The sequence below is a fragment of the Sceloporus undulatus genome, chromosome 2, assembly GCF_019175285.1.
Source record: "Sceloporus undulatus isolate JIND9_A2432 ecotype Alabama chromosome 2, SceUnd_v1.1, whole genome shotgun sequence".
Lineage (NCBI taxonomy): Eukaryota > Metazoa > Chordata > Lepidosauria > Squamata > Phrynosomatidae > Sceloporus > Sceloporus undulatus.
Window position 1 is genome coordinate 106,446,470 of NC_056523.1, and position 21,720 is coordinate 106,468,189.

General features: G+C 39.7%; 1 protein-coding gene across 1 annotated transcript in view; it reads left to right on the plus strand.

Moving 5' to 3' along the window:
• Positions 1 to 21,720, plus strand: part of RBM27 (RNA binding motif protein 27) — a 40,375-nt gene that overhangs the window by 2,690 nt on the left and 15,965 nt on the right. The window contains exons 2-9 of the mRNA XM_042453445.1: positions 5,981 to 6,099; positions 8,773 to 8,897; positions 12,616 to 12,707; positions 12,959 to 13,170; positions 13,917 to 14,177; positions 15,276 to 15,506; positions 19,425 to 19,559; positions 20,965 to 21,114. Of these exons, the coding sequence (XP_042309379.1) occupies positions 5,981 to 6,099; positions 8,773 to 8,897; positions 12,616 to 12,707; positions 12,959 to 13,170; positions 13,917 to 14,177; positions 15,276 to 15,506; positions 19,425 to 19,559; positions 20,965 to 21,114 (1,325 nt within the window). The remainder of the gene's footprint in view (positions 1 to 5,980; positions 6,100 to 8,772; positions 8,898 to 12,615; positions 12,708 to 12,958; positions 13,171 to 13,916; positions 14,178 to 15,275; positions 15,507 to 19,424; positions 19,560 to 20,964; positions 21,115 to 21,720) is intronic.

Sequence of the window (21,720 nt, forward strand, 5' to 3'; positions counted from 1 at the left end):
CTGAAGCGACGGGTCAAGAAGCACCCCCAGACTGCGAACACAGTCCTTCGAGGAGAGCGTGAGCCCCTCTAGGACTGGAGGTTGCAGCCCAATCCCTGGTTTGGGGGCCCCTACCATAAGTATCTCCGTTTTGTCTGGATTCAACTTGAGCTTGTTTTCCCTCATCCAATCCATTACTGCCTGAAGACACTGGTTGAGGGGAGAGATGCCATCTGTCATTGTCACTGATGACTGGGACATGGAGAAATATATTTGGGTAACATCAGCATATTGATATCCACGAATGATTTCTCCCAGTGGCTTCATATAGATGTTAAATAGCATCGGGGACAGGATGGTGCCTTGAGGGACACCACAATTAAGCTCTGTTTTTGAAGAGCGACTGTCACCGAGCATCACCCTCTGGAACCTGCCCAAGAGGAAGGAGTGGAACCACTGCAAAGCAGTGCCTCCAATTCCTAACTCTCTCAGGCATTCCAGAAGGATATCATGGTCTACTGTATTGAATGCCGCTGAGAGGTCTAGCAGCACCAACAGGGTCACGCTCCCTCTGTCGATGGCTAGACGAAGGTCATCAGTTAAAGCGACCATGGCAGTCTCCACCCCATATCCTGTCCTGAAGCCAGTTTGAAATGGATCAAGAAAATCGGCTTCATCCAAGACCACTTGGAGCTGAAGAGCAACTGCCCTCTCGATCACCTTGCTCAGAAATGGCAGATGAGAAACAGGCCTATAATTTTTCATCTCCAGGGGGTCCAGGGAGGGGTTTTTCAAGAGCGGTGTAACGATCACTTCTTTCAAAGTGGATGGTATATGACCCTCCCCAAGGGAAGCATTGATGATACGTCTAACAAGTGCCATCAAAGCCTCACCCCCCTGGACGGCCAGCCATGATGGGCAGAGATCAAGACGGCATGTTGTCTTTTTTACCTTTCCAAGGATCTTGTCCACATCATCAGTACTCACAAGCTCAAACTGATCCAGTTTAATCTCATAAACGGGTTTACTGGACACCTCAGTAGTCTGTTTTGCTTCAACATTGGCATCCAAATGGGCTCTTACCTGAGAGAGTTTGTCTGCAAAGTAGTTGTTGAAAGCATCGCAGCAGGCCGTTGTTGGATTAAGTAGAGGGTTCTGGGTAGATGGCATCACCATCAGTTCCCTCACCACCCTAAACAGCTTTGCTGGACGAGACTTTGCAGACGCAATACGAGCAGACGAGGAGGATCTCTTTGCTGCTTTAATTGCCTCTTCATAAGAAAAAAGGAATTTCCTATGGTGAGCTCTTGTCAGATAAGAGTCCAGTTTTTTGCAAATCGTGCTCTAGTTGTCCCACCCGCTTCATATTCTTCAGCTCTCCGGTGTACCAGGGCTTGCGATTTGAGGCGGTTCGGAAAGGATGCTCAGGAGCGATTGTGTTGATAGCCTTAGTAACATCGGTGTTCCACATATTCACCAAGGCTTCAACAGAATCAGCGGCATTATCAACCATCAAACCCTCTAGAACTTTCTGGAATCCAATCGGTTCCATTAGCTTTCGAAGGCAGACCATTCTAATGGGTCCTCCACCCCCGAGGGAGTGGACAGTGGCTCTAAGTTCTGCCCTGACCAGGAAATGATCCGTCCATGACAATGCGGAGGTATTAACTACCTCTGCCCACGGATATTCCTGCTCCGTACTGAAGACCGCATCAAGAGTATGACCCGCACAATGAGTGGGCCTGATGACCAATTGGGAAAGGACCATGGTTGTCATGGCTTCCATGAACTCCCGAGCCGCACCTGTTAGACTGGTCTCGAGTGGGATGTTGAAGTTGCCCAGAACTAAGAGTCTGGGCAACTCCAACAGCAACTCCGAGACCATCCTATCCTCTTCATCCTTTTCAGAATCAGAAATGGTGGCATGTGTGGACTGTCTATGAGGGAAATATTTATAAGTGTTCTTGAGATGAAAGAGAGCATTTACCTTTGTCAGTTTTGAGTGTCAGGGTTATGGCAGGACCGGTGTTTGATCTAAAGGTCTCCTGCCTGTAATCTGAGCATACCTATTGTTAGCTGCCCTAGAGTAGATTGCGACTCATGGTGACCCTATGGATGAGACATCTCCAAGAGCCCTGGTCCTCTACTGCCCTGCTTAGTTCTTGCAGGCTCAGGCCCATGGCCTCTCTGACTGAGTCTATCCATCATGTGTGGTCTTCCTCTGTTTCTACTACCTTCTACCTTTCTTGGCACTATTGTCTTTTCTAGTGATCTGTGTGCCTCCTCATGATGTACCCAAAGTACAGCAGCCACAATTTGGTCATCTTGGGCCTGTTACAGCCAAAATAAAGCTGCTTTGAGTCACAGTGGAGGTATGGTGTTTAAATGATGCATGCGTCCTAAGAGTCCAGAAGCCACACCAAAGCCACGCTCCAGTCTGGAGTGTGGCTTTGGTGCGACTTCTGGACTCTTAGGATGCATGCATCATTGAAACACCATGCGTCTACTGTGACTCGGAGCAGCTTTTTTTTGGCTGTCTGTAACAGGCCTTGGCTTCCAGGGAAGGTTCAGGCCTGACCTGTTAAAGGACCCATTTATTTGTCTTTTTGGCTGTTCATGGTATCCTCAGCACTCTTCTCCATCAACTCCAATGAGTTGATTTTCTTCCTGTCTGCTTTCTTCACTGTCCAACTCTCACATCCATACATAGTAACAGGGAATACAATGGGTTGGACGATTCTAACTTTAGCATTCAGTTGTATATACTTTTTAGGATCTTGTCTCAGTCTTTCATAGCTAATGAAAGACTAATGATTTAATAGTATAGTTCAAAATATTTCGTGCTAATTATCCAGACTTGATACTTTGGTCAGTTGATGTATGATTTTCTATGTATTACTGCATCCACACAATTCTAATATATTGCTCAGCAACCATTATGGATATTACAATAGTCATCAATCCTAAATGCTGCATGACTTTATTTACTCCTTAATTACAGGTTTAGATAACTATGGCTACAGACAGCTTCTATGTTCTTGACAATGTATTTAGTTGTATGTAATTGTTTCAGGACAAACCATTTTTGGCTAATCTCTTAAATAGCCTATTGGGCTAACATTGATAATAGTGTAAGTTACAGTCATGATTGTACCAGGAGACTATTGCTGCAACCTCGTTCTGATCGTTGTATATAGATTAAGCAAGGCTCAGTAAGTAAGTGTATCTTTTCAGGACTGAAGTCATCAGTCTGCCTTTAAAACTACATTTTTAAATAGTATGAATATAGAAAAATCTGCCTTAAGCTTTCTTATTTTATGCACTTTGAATATGCAAAATTGTCATTGATCTATTTCATAGTATTTTTGAATCTGCAGTACATTTTTAGGATCTTGTACTTCGGCCTGCTTCCTGGGGTTTCTTAAGAGAAGATATCAGGGACTGAACCTAAGACTTTACAAACTATATATTGGCCTACCCAGCCCTGGCATGATTTTTAAAAAGTGGCTTTCAGTCTTTGCTAATTGGATCTGCTAATGGGACCATATTCTTTCTTTGATTAAAATCCTATTTTTATCTATGCTCTATCCATCTATTAAAAATCTGTTATGTTTCTACCCAACTCCTCTACTTTCCTTGCTTCCTCCCTCCTCAGACGATTCTAGCAACATAGGTATGGTGCATATTAGTATTGCTTTAACTACCAAATGCTTTAAAAACATGATTTAAGAATTAAGTCTTTACCAGTTTGTTTAACAGGTATGCTTTGCAATTCTGTGTTTACATAGGGCTACACCCCTTTGGACAGAAGACTGCTTTCTCTCTTACCATTGTGTTTTGAATTATGGCCTAACATTTTCTTTAGTAACAGGATTTATTCTAGTTTGCCTTAAAGCCTTTCACAACTTGAAGTATCTTGAATTAACTATTCTTAAGGAATTTCAAGAATAACTTTGTAGGGGACATCTAAAAGATCTCTTGTTGAGAAATAGAAGGCTAACATTTTTTTCAATGTTTTAAAGCTATTTCTGATATACAATATTGTTTTTTAAAATAAAACATGTTTTCATAGAAACTGCATCTTTTTGCAACTCCTTGAATTTCCCTGCTTATTTTTTTTAAAAAAATAGTTTTGTAGGTCTGACTGCATCATTAGTTGCTTTATTGCATCGTTGAAGGACTCCATGAGGTCTGGTTATCCAGTTCTTTAACAGTGTTTATGCACATGCTCAGGCTATTTGAAATAGTTTGTCAGAAAATACTTTTGGAAATCTATGATTACTGAAAAATATTTTGTGGGCTGAAATTCTGTATTTCTCTTACCATCTGAAAATGCTTGAATTTTGTTATAAAGATTCTTCAGACAATTGACCTAACTGGGCAAAATCAAATCCAGATATTTTGTGGTCTTCTCACCTCAGGGACAAAATCTTTTCTTTCTTTTCCCCTGAGTGTTTGATAACATGGCTGGAATCCTGTAGGTTGCATATGCTGCTGTGACCAGAGTACCTTAATGCATGTTGCAGAAGAATGTGCACTATGCCCTTACCCATTGCCTTTCCTCTCTTCCATAGCTTCAGAAATCACATGGTCAGTCACAAATGCCTCTGCCCAGTTTCCATTGGATAGTGCCTGTGTGTCCCCATCCCCTGAGTGTCTGTGGATATACCCTGGTGCTTTCAATCTGTGTTGTGTAGTTAGGGAAAGGGGAAGCACATTGCTATTGTTGGATCTGTGCCTAATTGTGCTTATTTTGGTTGGTGATGATGGACTTCATCACTATCAGACAACTAAGGCCCAGAACAGACAGGCCAAAAGAAGCAGCTTCTGACTGCTTTGAAGGCATGGCATTTAGCCAGATCATCCTCCAACATGGCCCAGAGATGCTCTAACACCGCACTCCAGTCCTTTGGATCAGAGGAAAAAGGAGTTGGGATAATCCAGCTCCTGGAGGTGCGGGTTGGGGGCAATGGGTTGTACAGTCATCATCGCAGCCCACTCGTGGCCAGAACAGTCTCAGGCTGCTCTTTCCCACCTGTCTGTTCCAGGCCTAAGTGATTTGTGCTTCAATACCCAGGAGGAAAATGGCCAGGTTTCTTCATTTTGGCTAGGATTAGGACTCTATATAAGATCATTCTGAGAGTGCAGGCCGTGACAGTTAATTCTTCTACCTGTATTACCATCTTCAGCATTGCGGCAGCTTTACAACAAGCCAAGAGTATCAGTTGAGAAACGAAACTTCATATCTTGATTCAAAATAATCAGGGAACTGGACTACAGGTTTCTAGCCTTAGTAACTTTAGATTCTCTGGAGGTCCTAATGCAAAGCAGATTATTTGCTATGTTAGCCAAGTTCTTTCTTACATTGCATTCATCCCTCCACATTTGCAGCTTTGACTTTTGCGAATTTGATCATTCACAGATTTTATTAATATGTTCTCTCTAGGAATATCTAGATCCTCCAGTGCAACTCTATGGTCAACTTTTAACCAAAGGTTGCACTGAATGACCTAGAGATTCCTAGAGAGAACACTCCACTAGGCATTTGTAGCTCCTCCAGCGCAATTCTACGGTCATTGTCTGGCAGATGTTGGCCACAGAATTGCACTGGATGACCTAAAGATTCCTAGAAAGGTGTTCTCTCAGGTAAAAACATAGTGTTTTTGTTATTTGCAGTTTTTCCACAATCACAGGGGACCTGTGCTCCTAACCCCAGCGGATGTAGAGGGACAAGTGTATATGTTTCAGACATATGAAGAACTAATGTTTTAGCTGGTTGACAGTTTACATAGAACTTGTATACTATTTCTACCTTGCTTATTTATTCTAAATTGATTAGAAAGTCAAACATGTAGCTATGGCAAGAATTTCTATCCTAGTGTAATATGCTAACAGAATTCCAGCCTCCAATCTAAATGAGGCTATTTTGATTCATCATTATGTGTTAAACATGTAAAACTGTACATTTAATACTGATAAAAAATGTTTTTTTTTCCTTTAGATGTGATGCTGATCCTTCAGCGCTGGCTAACTATGTTGTGGCACTGGTCAAGAAAGACAAACCAGAGAAAGAGTTGAAAGCGTTCTGTGCTGATCAACTAGATGTCTTTCTGCAAAAAGGTATTCTAGGAATGGATTTGGCTAATGACAATATTTCATGGTTACGATAGAATTATTTATAACCTTCCACAGCCAGGTGGCTTCCAAATATGTCCTATTGCAAGTGCTATCATCCTCAGCCGACATGGTCTTCTCCTTTAGATTATGAAACTAGACATCCAGCTGAATTACAGCAGTGCAAATGTTTAAATACTTGGCCATTGCTACAAAACAGGTATACTCATACAGTGCGCCCGTGCCATGCATGGATGTATATTACGTGGCTTCCAGCTTATGTGGAAGCTGTGTGGGGAGAAAAACAATGGTGTGTGTGCCCGTGGCGCGCATGCGCCACGCCGCCACATGCACACACACACCATTATTTCCTATGGAGTTCGAGCATAGGTGGATTTTCCCTAACTGAGGTGATCCGAAACAGATCCCCCACGTAAGGAGAGGGCCCACTGTACTTGTGAGGATTACCTACATTTTTAAGGAACTGAAAAGTCAGAATTTTCATTCACCATAAGCACAGTCATTGGTAAAAGACATCTCTAAATTGCCCCAAGGATAGCCATAAATTTTCAAAAAGAAGGTGCAAGTGCAACTTGTTCAATGTGAAATAAGTCTTTTTTTTCCTTTGAAGTGGCAGTACACATTTTGATAGCTATGAAATAAAAATGGTCTTATGAAGTGCTGGAAATTGAAAGTAGAGCACAGGCTGAATTAGACATAATTCTAAACCATGGTTGTTTAATTATTAAATTTAACAATACTGAAATGAGCCTACCTCCTATCCAAACTTCCTCCTCCAGTTTGGTGACAACAGTGGTCTTTTTTAAAAAAAACTGCCCATAGTTTAGCATGACATCAGAACCTAAAAACTATAGGTAATAAGTATGTGGGAAAGAAAAGCCAGATTTTTTTTGTCCAGATTTGACAACATAGCAAATTATGGTTGCTATAAAGCAGAAGCAACATTTTTCATAATTTTTCCTGGTGGGCATATATAGGGGCAGGTTAGCTGACATTGAACTGATTTAATGTTGTTTCTGAACCAGGCTAGCACCTGTGTTTTTTTAGTAATACAGAGTATTCTGTTCCGGGATCACTAAAATGTACTGGGAGAAAGTAGGGATACATTGTAAATAAATAACTAATTGAACTTTTAGACCGTATAGCAGAGAAAACTGGAAATAATACCCATTGAACTTAGCAAAACTGCAGAGTAAAACATTGCAAATTTTAAAACTATAAATCACTTGTTTGTAAAGATTCATTCAATGAAGCAACATTCTCTGAAGAGGTCTTAAAACATAGGAATTACTAAATCACTGAGTCGACCCTAGAGGCTCTGACTGGTATCAAAGGGGGAATACAGACGTGCAGAAAGGGGCGGCGAGACACCACCCCTTTCTGACCCGGATGGAAGCCACAGCAGACAAATGCGTCCTCCGTGAGGCCTAAAAAGAACACACTCCCAGTGGGTTCTTTTTGCGCTGGGCATTGGCGTGGCTCACACGCAGTGATAATGTCCGTGCAGCGTGGCACCGTTTGGATGCTGTGGCGTGCGCATGTCATCGTTGCGCACCCAGTATGGACAGGAGTGAGCAGTTATGGCACTCGTGACACGCAGTAAGGCTTGGGAGTGTGTGGACGCTCTGCTCTCCCGAGCCCTAAAATCATCCCCAGGCTAGCGTTTTGCGCTAGTCTGTACTGGGCCACACTCATAACCTTGTGACTGAGTGAGTGGCTGCAGTACCAGCATTTAATCCCTGCTCTACCAGGGCTCCTTTGCGCCACCAGTGCTCCTTGATAGAAGCTAAGATAGTTAGCATAAGGAATGCTTATGTTTTAAGTAGCATAAGGTATATTAATCATATTATTTGTACAAAGCTAAAGCTTTATATTTTAAATTTCACAATTATGTCAAACAGTATAACTTTATGTACAACTTTATATCAAACAGTACAACTTTCACACTTTACCTTCCTCCCCTTGACCGTCACAATTGGGTGTAAGCATAGGGTTTCTCTTACTCACCCTAACCCTCCCATTTGCCATAACGAGGAAGACATCAGCCTGTTGTGTTCTCCATAAGCAACATGACATAGGACATTACAAGACAGAATATTCCTTGTTGTTAGCAACTTCACCTCTTTGATATGGTGAAACTATCAAATCATGCATGCTTGTATTTGGAATAAAATTAGTGGAACCACTGGCTATTACTTTGGTTCAGGGCTGGAAAAAAAATTCACACTGGCTCCTGTGAATTTGATTTAAGTTCTCAATCTCTTTGCCAGGTCAGTGCCAGAAAAAAATCTGCTGGTTCTAAAATATCTACACCATCTTTTTCTGCATAAAAAATGAGCAGCCAAATTCTTAATGTTTTTTAAAAACATACCAAAAGAACCATATTAAGTATACAGTACTATGGGGCATCATGCTGCAAGCGTATGCTCTTTGAAGACTTTGTGGATTTTTCCATTCGGGTAACATGTCACCCCATAAACTGATCTTAAAATGCTGCACAGTTTCAAAAAATGTTTGCAGTGGCATGGGAGAGCTACTGTCCAGGGCTCTTTCAAGCACGCAGAACTAATTGGCTTCTATCAGAGAAACAAAACTGTATTTAATTCAGCTAGAGACTGATGTGCATTAGGGATTGATTTTTTTTCATGTGTTTACCAGAAACATCGGGTTTTGTTGATAAACTCTTCGAAAGCCTGTACACCAAAAATTACCTAGCTCCCAGTGAACCAGCAAAACCAGAGCCAAAACCTATAGGTCAGGTGAAAGAAGAAATCAAGGAGGAGGTAAGAGTTAATTTCTCAGTTTTGCTTTCTTGTGTTTTACTGCAGTCTTACATATATATTCATTCAGAAGGAAGTCCCCCACCTCATATTTGTTGGGGCTCACTCCCGGGCAGCCATGCATAGGGTTGTAGTCATATAATTCTTTAAATATCTGCTTGAAAGTATGTTTCACTGAGTTCAGTGGAACTTGCCCTGGGAGCGTGATGGGATACAGTTGCTGTTTTTGTTCAGTATTCACAGGAAGCAGGTAAGCTAGTTAGAAACCATTCAATAATAATAAAGCAAAGTTAACATTAAAATAAGCAGCCTAAAACATGAAAGGAGGGGAGTAAAAAAGAAGCAGAATTAATTTTTCAAAAATTTAACAGGCCTGTAAATAATAATAAGACACTAGAAAGGTAACTTGTGCCGCAAGGAGAGAGCGGATTGGCGCTCCAGCTGCAATCGCACCTTCAGCGGCATGGGACCACAGTGACCAGATGCTGCGGTTCCAAGGCTGGCCGCCTCTACAGTCTGCAATGGGCCACCAGCAAGGAGTCCTTTTTCCCCCACTGCTTTTGTAGCTGGGCTTGGGCCATTTTAAGATGGGCTTGAGTTGCTTGAAGTGAATTATATGGACTGTTTTCAAGAGAAGTCCCATCTGCAGCATGATGCAGTAATGGTGGGGCAAAGTACCAAAGTATAACTGAAGTTGGAGTGTCTGTGTCCCAAGAAGGAGTTTAGTTAAGAGTCCTACCCTCAGTTGCCGGAAAGTGCTCTGTGCAGAGAGTCACTTGTTCCTCTAATGAAAAAAGTTGAATTAATGACCTACTGGACCATAAACCTGGTTTTACCACATTCCAGGACATGCTGACCCTTGCTTAGACAGTTTTGCAAATAAAAATCAGTCAATATGAGGCCAGTCTTAAGTACAGAGATAAGATGTTTTAGAAAAATATGATGATGTGGTGGTTTAATCTATTTTAATCATCTTATAGAACTGATGCTTAAATGGGGTTGCAAGCCATGTACTTTGTGGCTGATGAAGCTGTTCCTTTGTGTTCCATTTGGATCCTTCAGTTGTGGTGCTTATCTGTTCTCTGTACAAAGTCAGACATTGAATTTAGACAAGCAGTGGTCAAATAATAACGATCAGAAGGCATTCTGATTTTGAGGAATGTAGATAATGTATATGAAGTAGAAACTGATGTGACTTTGGATAAGTTTTCCAGTCATCATAATTACAGATGCATCAAGCATGTTTTACCTTATTCCTGTTTGTTACATATTTTATGCTATAAGGTTAATGGTTTTCTGTAGAGTTTATTTACAGTGTGCCCGCGGATTATGTGGGTGCAGCACACATGGCTTTCAGCATACGCTGAAAGCCGCGCTGGAAAAGCCCCTCATGCTCCCTGGAAGAAGTAATGGGGTGTGTGTCACTGGCACAAGCCCCATTACTTCTAATGGGGCTCCAGCACACATGGATTTCCCCTTACGCAGAAGGATCTGAAACAGATCCCCGCGTAAGGGGAGGAACCACTGTACTGTGTTTTCTACTGTGAACTTTAGTTTTGTAACATTGTATTGCAGAGAATCACGCAATTCTGTTTGTTCTCACTTACCTCTCATTCTGCTTTGATTGTTTTAATGCCAGGGCAAATGCTAGCTTTCTGTTTGTACAATGTGTTGTGCACTGGATATCCTTAGGAGAAAGTCTAGTGGGGAAATAAACCGGAGTTCCTTGGCCAAGGCATACTGGCTAGACTTCAGTGATGAAAGTCTTAAAGAACTTTGCTATACTTAGATAAGGTCAAATGAGAGATGATACCCTTGCACCACACGGTACTACCCTGCCCCCTCTCATATGCATGTAAATCATGTAATATTAGAAGTGATTTTTTTAAAGTACGGTTTTAGGTCGTCTTCCTTGCTGTCAGAATTTTTTATGCTGAGGAATACTTTTGTCATGTGTAGATTAGCTGTTTGGCCTTTCTACAGAGAGATGACTATTTTCAGCTCTTAGTGTATTCCTTTCACAGACAAGGAAGAGTGAATTTCATTATGCAACTAATATTAATGACTATGAAATTATGAATCTAATCCACTACACATTTTGTAGAGAATATTCTCAGTGACTTTTAAAGGAGTGCTATTGTTCTACTTATGAAAACTAATTCCCCCCAGACACATACATAGTGGCCCTTGATTTCTTTTCTGTAAGAAATTACACTTATTAGCTGAACTATCATATCTGATACAGACATTTTTCCTTGACTGTCAACAGTTACATGAAAAGAATTAAAAAATGTCAGAAAAGAATTAAAAGGCATCAGAAAAGAATTAAAATGCTTTGGTGCAAAAAGTAGACCACCACAGGAATAGGAGTATTGGTTCAAAAGAAATATTGGGTTGATATAGTTATATCAGTTCTAACTCTTTAGTATACTCACAAAACTATGCCTCACTCATAGGTACAGTCCAAATAATTCCAAATATTTTCAATGGACTTCCTTAAAACATAGCACAGCAAAAGACAAAAAGACAAAAAGGTAAATAAAAGAAAATTCAACTAATTATATTTCAAAATTGTTCAGGCTGGTTTACTTTTATCATATTTAAATACAATAGCTTATGTCCTCAGTAACAATAAGTATATTATAATGATATCCTTGAAATACACTCATCCCCCCCATTCTCAGCTGGCACTCGTGGTTTCGATCATTCGCAAGGCCAAGGCTGTGGCTACTCCCTCCCTCCCTTCCAGGCATCTTCCCCCTGGCACCAGGGGGTGTAATTGGCATTGGCTGCCATCAGGACTCACTTTCCCAAGGGTGTTCAGGACGCAACTTGCGCACACCCCTCCCCTCCACTGCAGCCAATTACATATTGCACGCCCATGGCTGTGGTGGAGGGGGAAGGGCAGCGCACACTGAGTCCCGAGTGCTGCTGGGGAAGCGAGTCCCGATGGCAGCTGGGGCTGATTACAGGCCCTCGCATCAGGGGGAAGAAGCCGGGAAGGAAAGGAGAGAAAGATGGATGGAAGAAAATGAAGGCAGGGAAAGGGAATTTTGCAAATACCGAAGTTCCATTGTCTGCCATGGCTACCATTGGGGCCAATGGGACTTGACTATTTGTGAAATTTGGTATCTACAGGTGGGGCGAAATGTATCCACCGTGAATCTGAAGGGACAAGTGTATACCGTTATTTGAAGCTGCCTGAAAACTGTTTCTTATCTGAAACCAACTGACTTTGGGACTAGCCAGTGTCTGAGCAGAGTACATAGAACTGTTCCTCTGCAACAGAGTAAAGATGGGATCACATAAAATATGCTAATCCAGCTCCTTCTACATTTTCTTGTAGTCTTTGGAGTTCTAGTAGTATCACCCTGATTTAACACAAGGAATGTTGCAGCAAATTATGAGTGCCCCATATTAATTATTATGGTTTCTATAATTCTAAGTCTAATCTTGACACATAGCTACTTTAAAGGTAGCAGACAATCAATATAAATAATAAATATAACATAATAAACAATTGTTTAAAAATTGGTTTTTCATAAGGGCCTACTATTACATCTCCTACTTTGGTCAGATTTGAGTGTGTGTGGTCAGTTTGCTGTTTTCAAACCTGTTTTCTTTTTGATTTATTAGGATTTTAGATTCTTTTGTAACTTTCCCCTGCATGCCAGGGTAGGACATAAATGGTGTGAGGTAATGCTTTACGGTCTCTCTTTAGACATTTCAGGAATCTTTTGAAGAAGAGCGAGAGAGCAAAAAGAAGAAATATGCTAGCCCACAGAAAAATCGTTCAGATCCTATTGAGCAAAGGTCAGTATTGTTCTTTAGAATTTGAATATGTGCCCCCCTTTTTAGTTATAACCAAACTACTTGATATAGAGTCTTGCCTCATGAATTTTGTTAACCTAAGAATAAGCATTGTTTGTTGACTTTTTAAAAAGCCACAAAAATTTGCACACAACACTGCCTGCTGTTAAAAACTGATCATCACATTTTGATGCTGTAAATGCTATCAAGAATTTTGTTATTGAAAGCATATTTAGAGTGTGTGTTTTTAACAGAAATAGAGAAAGAAAAAGAGATGATAACAAATGGAGAGACTATGATAGATACTATGAACGGAATGACCTGTACAGAGACAAATATGACTGGCGAAGGGGAAGAAGTAAGAGTCGCAGTAAAAGCAGAGGGCTAAGTCGGAGTCGTAGCCGGAGTCGGGGGAGAAGTAAAGACCAGGATGCAAACAAAGATAGGGATGCAAACAGAAATGCTGGTGAGTTGCTAAGGAGATTATAGTCCAATAATTTCTCATCCCAACTTCTTATGCTTTTTATGGGTGTAATCATTTTTATCTATATTTCTGGCAAATTTATTGAAGAAGCAGAATTTGTTAGAAAAAGAGTAATTGTTGACATCATTAAAACGGGCTAAACAATGTGGTCTGTAGAGTATTCTAATGAAGGGAGTTCTTTAATTTGTTCTCATGTGTATTGTTCTCATTGTATCACTACCTTCTATTATACTTTGCTTGTTCTTAGAGGCAGCTGCTTTCAACTGCATAGTTTTTTTCCATCAGAGAAGATGTTGTTGTGTATTTTCAAGTCATTTCTGACTTGTGACAATCACAAGGTGAACCTTAGCACAGGATTATCTGGGGCTGAGAGTGTGTGACTCACCCAGGGTAACCCATCCGGTTTCCATGGCTGAGCAGGGAATCAGACCCTGATCTCCAGAGTTATAGTCTGACATTTCAATCACTACACCTTGCTGGAACAGAAGATGTACTGGATAGTATTTCTTTTTAAATGTGTGACAGAATGTTCACATTCTTTTGCAACAACTGATTTGTTTATATTAATTCAGATATGGCCACACTGTTAACCAGTTAGTAGTTAGACTTTATAAGTGAGCATGCATGTACTTGTGGTGATTATATTTTCTACACGCTGTTGGAAACTCAGGGTACTGAGAGAGAGACAATGGAAACATAATTAATGTGTTATTGTTTTTTCTGTACAGAGCACAGAGAGCGAGCCAAATTCAAATGTGAAAGGAGTGACATGGAGAGCTCATATAACCCAGTGTCATTGTCTTCCATTAACTCTACTGAGCAGTATTCCTCTGGAGCACAGTGTATTCCCAGTGCTGTGACTGTGATTGCACCTGCTCACCATCCTGAAAACACGACAGAAAGCTGGTCAAATTACTACAGCAATCACTCTGCTCCTAATTCCTTTGGCAGGAATGCACCGCCAAAAAGGCGTTGTCGAGATTATGATGGTAAGTGTTCCTTCTTGGTCAGCTTACATTTTTCTCTTTTTAATATTGTTTACTGTTCTTTTATTATGAGGCATTTTCTCTGGCGTCAGAACTGCTGAAAAGGTGGGTCTTTTGCATTTTTCATCCTGGCAGGCAGTACTGGCTCCAGGTTTTGGAGGGATAATTTACCAAGTTGTCCTCAGTAATCCCACTTCCTTTCCACTGTCACAGTTGCTTGTTCATTTGCTCTCTTATTCTGAGAACAGTCTACAAAGAGAATGCAAGGTCGGTGGAAGATGTTCTCCATTTTTTCAGTTTTGTCACTGTTTTAATGCTTGGGGAGTTCAGGTAAACAGGCAGTAAAAGTACGAAGGGAAAGGTGCTGAGCCAATCAGGAGCACAGTTTTTTATCAGAATACATCTCATGTGTGCCCCTTTACATTCACTGTGAATGCCAGCAGGAGTGAGCAGTACTTAAACTGTGGAAATGTTTGCTGATTAGCCCTTAGGCCATTTCAAATAATACATAATAACACTAAAACAAGTAAAACACACTATAATATCCTATAGAAATTCTATAGCAATTAGAAAAGAGCTAAAATGTAATAACACAGAATCTGAAAGCAATACTTAATCATAATTTATACACAAAAATGTGGTAAATATTGTGAAATATTCATGTCACATAAAATATTAATTTCTAACTTAAATAGCACAAAGGGCCATAATGCTCAGTTAAAATCCACATGTTTTGTGCAATGTTATGAAGTATGCAGTCTGCATTATTTTGATAATGATTTGTACAGCAGTTATGCAGGAAAAAAATTCTTTAAAAGACATTCTGTTTGGACCAAATTACATGTTTTTGTCTGAAACACAGTAGACAATTACTGAGAATATGCAGTGTGTCATTGAAGCTTGGAAGCCTGTTGGAATTAGTTCTAACCTGTAGGAAATTACTTACTGTTAATTAGTAAATGCGTCATGAGGCCAGAGGTTCTTTCTGTTTGTTGGTTTGTTTTTTAAATCATTTGAAGACTTTCAAGCCAGTCACAAGTGTTAGGTACAATTATTGCATATCTTTGCTATAGGTAATTTTTCTTTTATTTACGTTTACAGAGCGAGGGTTTTGTGTACTTGGTGACCTCTGTCAATTTGACCATGGAAACGATCCACTAGTCGTAGATGAAGTATCATTGCCAAGCATGATTCCTTTTCCACCACCACCACCGGGACTTCCTCCTCCTGGAATGCTGATGGCACCTACACAGGGCCCGGCCCATAACATGAGAATGCCAGGCCCACAAGTACATCCTCGGCCCCCACCACCTGTTAGAATTCCTATGCCAAGTAAGAGTTCTTTAAAGTGTTCCAGTTCACATAACCAAAGTAATAGTAACTGGGGAAATTATAAATTCCACTTTATTCTTATATAACATGTAGTAGTAGTATAGGAAGCTGGATCTGTAACTCATACTAAGGTTGATACCAAGGTTGAAACCTTGCAGACATGATTGTGCAAAGTTTCAGCCTTAATATGTAATTCATGGCTGTGCAGATGATAATTTAAAGCTTCCTAGAAATTAATGTTTGAATACACTCATATAGTTCAGGTATGAGAAAACAGCTTTGAGCTTGTTGAACATTTTACATTCCTCCAAATGAATGCAGTAGATGAGATCCAGTTCATGGGCATGTATTCCTCATTTGGACCCGAACCTCTTTAGATTTGAGAAGATCTTTATTAAAATTAACAGACAACTGTAGAATTGGTATAGAGTTGAGAGTGATGTTTGAATAAGGTAAGAATACCTAGAATAAAAAAGGAATTATGGTTTCCTAATCCCAAATCCAGTTTGACACCAGGGACTTTTGAGTAGTGTAACAGGATTTTCATTGCTTCCCTATGTCTTCTCTGTGTAGCTGAGACACATGCTCCAGAGAGTTTCCCAGTCTTCCAGCACGAGCTTGAGGGCAGGGCAAGTGCTGCACAGAGAAGTGAGGGAGAATCATTTTCCTTCTCAGTTCTGCTGATGAAGGCAGTATTTCTTTGCCATAGACCACAGTAAGAAGGGAAGGATAGAGATTTAATTAAATTAAAACTGGGATTAGGAATGAGATATAGCATAGGTAAGAACGTGAAATCCACAACATTGTAACCCCACATTTATGCTGAAGATGCTTCATTGTAGTAGCTTAAGGCAGGCACAGAGGATTGCAAAATACACCATGGCTAATGGTGGGTGAAGGTAAATCAGGTGGGCTTTGGTGACAATTTTGAAGCCTGTTCAGGATACCTTTGGAACTGTGGCCTGTTTTAAAGCTTGTCATTAATCAAAACACTTTTCCTCTTTCTTTTTGAAAATAGCCAGAGGCTATAGAAATAATTGCCTAGGTTAATAGACTAGCCAAAAAAATAGAGCAGATACCATTTAACTTTTAGCAAAAAACAAGAGGTGGAAAGTCAAGTAGTATTGTAATTTTTTAAAATATATATATATATTGAACTCTAGTAGAAACATCATTAATCTTGAAATTGTCTGAATTTATTGTTTGGTATTTGTTTCTTCACCATCTCTTTCCCTCCCCCTCCATCCTTTTCATAGGGAAAGAGTACTAGCTCAGCTTGACTGGATAGATGCATAAACTGTCTTAATTGAAGCTCATGTGTGCATGTGCACAGTTATTAAGGAGGGCATTTACTGTAATAAATAGGTAAAAACTTCCCAACAACCTGGCTTATCTCTCCTAAGTCCTGCCATATTTGGTATTTAGAAGCCCTGGGAGGTCCTATTTAATATGGAAAACCTGTGTGTGAGAATTTTAGCTGGGATTTCAAGTGAACTTGCTTTGATTCACTTCCTCTCTTTGGCACTGAAAGACTAGGTTGGGTTTCAGTGTGCATCTTCTCCAAAGTGTGTATTTGGTAACGGTAGATGCTATTTGGATAAAAGAATAAGGGTTACTAAAGGCAGGAAAAAAGATTGCTCTGAGATGCTGCTGGTAACACAGAGAACAGCTTGCCAAAAATGAATTTGTGTTTATTTCAAACAGCAGAAATCAGAAATGGGTTGTTGGTAAAAAATACAGAGCTCTCTGCATACCCTCTGTGGGATTTAAGGGGAAAGAGAAAAGACAGCCAGAAGTCAGAGTACAGGGATAAACATTTATTTAGTCAAGACCCTTTTCCCTGAAGTATATTTTAACTGGTTAAGTTCATTTGCATAAAAAGAAAATATCAGTTTGTCAGTGGTCATAGAAAAGGTGGGAAATCTAGCAAGAGTAGTATTAAACTATAGGACATGGAGAAAGGGTAGATAGAACTTGATTTTCTTACATTTTTCTTTTATCATCAATAGATTGAAGCTATTTCTAACTTCCACAGAAAGCTAGGTTACAATTTAGGATTGTCATACAAATTATTTTTGAAAAGTGCAGCAGTAGAACAATGAAACCTAAGATTTGTGCATTTATCACAAATACCAGTCTTGTTTAGAATGCTGCTAACATAATAGTAACTGCATGATAATACACAGCAAACTTGTACACTTCATCAAACCTGTAGTTCTGTGTGTTATTAAATTATTTTAATTTAGAACTAGTTTCACTATTTCATTTAAGGAAGCCTAGAAGTGCTATTGAAAATTGATAACTATTTTAACAGAAGAGAGACAGCATGCATAGTGGTTTGTGTGGTGGGCTAGGACATTGTGAGACCAGGGTTTGAATCCTGCTCAACCATGGAAACTCAAGCTTGGGCAAATGATACTCTCTCAGCCTTAGAGAAAAGCAAAAGCAACCCCCCTCTGAACAAATCCTTCCAAGATAGCCCTGTGGTAGGGTCACCATAAGTCAGAAATGACTTGAAGGCACACAGCAATCAGAATACTGAGCATAACATCATGCGATCAGAATGTTATAGTTTTGCTTGTATGACAGAAGCTCCCATTTCTGTAAAATCATTATAGTATTTTAGCTGAAAGGTAGTAGAGAACCCTGGAAACTCATACATAAAGTGAGAACAATGATCTATCTTATTTAGCATTGTCAGCAGTGACTGATAGTAGCTGTCTAACATTTCCACCAGGAGCTTTTCCTGAGCTACAGCCTCTCTATACCTTGAAGGTGTATTTGCACAGCTAGGTGTACAAACACTTTAAAATAAATACACCAGGGAAACTGAGGGGCTGTACAGACTGCCCTTAAGGAGAGCAAAAATGGATTGCTGACTGTAAATGTTTTATATCTCCTTTATGGGTCCTTTCTATTCTGTACTTGACATAATTTATACTATAAAATTGTGTAATTGTGCTTCTGTACTGGAAAGGGTGATTTTGTGTCTGAACTAGAATCTAGCTGCAAATCTTGATCATTGATCTAAGGCCCTCCAATACCATTCAGCCTAATGTACTTAACGAAGTTATTGTTAGGATAAAGCGTGAGCTCCTTGGCATAAGAATTCAAATGCCTTTTAGTTTATATGTACTGGATATAATAAAGAAAAATATGACAAACTGATTTTACAAGTGCAAAAGAAAAGGGGCTTGCAATGAAGGGCTTTGCAGTCTCTAATGCCAGGAGGGAAATGGAGGCGAGTGTAAAGAGAGGTCGCAGGTACCCATGCTTAGTTGCAGTATTTTGCCAGTACTATTTGGTTCTGCTAGAGATGTCACAGAAAAGATGGCTTCAAAGGGGGAATTTGAATGGAGAAGTGGCATCATACAGATATGTGGTGAAGAGGGTCAAGCATAAAAAAACAAGTGGAGTCATTGGAGAGAGTGCAGGATCTTAGGTGGTTAGGGCTGATATCTGATGTCTGATCTGTTGACCGTTAATAAATAATTCATTCAGGGCTGTATGCATGAATGTGATGGGCAAGGCAGTATTGATGTACAAGAACAGAGAGATTGTGGACAAGGGTGTGGAGCTATTTAAGGCCAAAAATAAGGAACTTCTGCTGGATATAGGATTTAAGGTTTTATGTACTGTAAAATTTTAACTATGTTTTAATTGCTGTAAGCTGCCTTGAATCCCAGACTGAAAGAGGGAGAGGAGATATAGATATGATTATGATGGCGATGATGATCTGTAGTCAAAACAAAAAGCAGGATTAATTTATGGACAAAATAGTAGATAGTAGTAATGGAACCAAGGTGAAATAACAAGAGAAGTGGGAGATGATGAGTATACAACTACAGTATTTTGCTTAGGAACCCCAAAAGGAATTGCTTGTCTTGATACTCTAGCATTTGTAATGTTTTATTCTAGGACCTCCTTTATCACAGTCCAGTTTGATCAACAGTCGTGACCAGCCAGGAACGACTACAGTGCCTAGCCTTGCACCAGCAGGAGCAAGATTACCTCCTCCATTACCCCAGAACCTACTATATTCAGTATCAGAACGTAAGCAAATGCACTTTTCTTCTTCTTGTGATTACCACGTTTTCATTTTCTCCGAACCTCTGGGAAAAATCTCTTACAATCTAGAAAGACCAGACTGGCGGTGACCCCCTGGAGGTCCTTCTCTGTCACTGCTCCAAAAACTTGGAATGACCTGCCGGAAGAGATTTGCCAATTATCCTCACTCGAGGCTTTTAAAAAGGCGATAAAAACCTTGCTCTTCCAGCAGGCCTTCCCTGATTGATAATGTCCAGAACCAATAGAACCCCCCTCCTTTTATTATTTTTCTTATTTGTGGTTTGTTTGTTTTTTTAATTTTGATGTATTGTTATGTACATTTTAACCATCTTTTACTGTTTAAGTTTATTGTTGGGAGGGAGGGTTGGGTCAGGGTCTTATGGGGCTTGTTTTTATTGTTGTATATTGTACTCTCTTTGCTGTTACCCCGCCTTGATCCTCAAAGCAGAAGAAGCGGGATATAAATAAATATTTCTTATTATTATTATTATTATTATTATTATTATTATTATTATTAATGGTTGCTAATACAGTAAGATATATCTTGTATATTCTTGCAAAGCTGCAGTTCATTTGATAGTTGTGCTTGAGAGTCTTTGTTCTTTCATTGTCTCCCAAGCACTGGCAGTCTTCTCTTCCTTAGCCAACATTTATTTCAGACATGTTTGTCTCCCATAACACCCATGGTTGGCATAATTAGAATATTTTGGATGATATGCCTTCATTCTTAAAAAAAACCCTTAAAGATAATATTGTTAGGCTAGGAATGCAAATTTCTAGGAACTTGCTTTCTTCAGGTATGAATATAAAAGAAAATGATGGACTCACTATCTAGACTTAAGTGCTTACTCCGTAACAACTTGAATTTTTCATTCACGTATAATTATACTCTACCTGATCTCTTTTCATAAATGACCCTTGTATTAGTAAGCTTGTGTTTTTCCAAATTCATGACTTCATCTAGTAATTGGTTTTTGACCTTAATTTGTAACATTCCATGAAGCATGTGAAGATGAAGTAGTTAGTAAAATGGTGCTTGAAACATCTTTAAAGTAGTATGTAGTGCAATTTGACATAATGTGTATTACAACTTAAACATATCTTGTCAGACTCAAGTTTTAAGTTACTTGCTGAAGTGTATTTTGACTGGTGGTGGCATTTATTTTTCTGTGGGTCTCGTTTAACTGAGATCTAGTCTAATTTTAAATAAGTTGCATATTGTATGTGCTATTTTGAATATTGTATTTTCATAGTGCTATCTTGAGTACTATTTGTGGAGTCGATAATAAAGAAGTCCTAAATTAAATGTAAAGAATTGGTGACTTGAGGAATTTTTTTAATTAATCAGAAATCCATTCTGTTTCCCCATCTTCTCTCACTTTTACAATAGATACATATGAACCAGATGGCTATAATCCAGAAGCCCCTAGTATTACCAGTACTGGTAGATCTCAGTATAGACAGTTCTTTTCAAGGACACCAATGCAGCGTCCAAATCTTATTGGCTTAACATCTGGTGAGATGGATACAAATCCAAGAGGTAAGATTTTGTTTCCTAAGCCGAGACTTGGAGGGTTTCAATATTTGTTTTGTAAGATGGCAGTGAAGATCTGTGCATTCTCAGAAAATGAACCCATTGTTAATGAAAGTGCTGTCTTGTCTTTATGTTGTCTGTTCAGAGTTTGTGTTCCTTCTTATCTTAAGCTTGTGAAGAGCATTTGAGGGGAAATCACCTTTCCAGATTCTAAAACAGAAGTGATAAGGGCCAGTGGAGAAAGCTGCTGGAGAAAGGGGGAGGAGACTATTTCTGTAGCTCTCCTTTATCACTACACTTCTTTCCACACTGCTCCAGTGGGTGCTACTAATAATCTGTGATAACTCCCTACAGAAGGGGTACATTCAGCAGAAGTCACCTCTCTCTTCCCTCTCCCTTCAGTGGAAAGTCCTATAAATGGACTTACACCCACAAGTAGTCTAGATTAACCTAGTATTTTTAAAATCTGTTTTACTTTAGGGCAGGGTAAATTCCATTTTCCCCAATATGAGGAGCTGCAGATTGAAAATCAAATTTGCGTCTAATAATAACTCAAAAAAGTTAGAACTATATATTCTTAGAATCCAGCCTCTCCATGGGGCTTGGATTCAT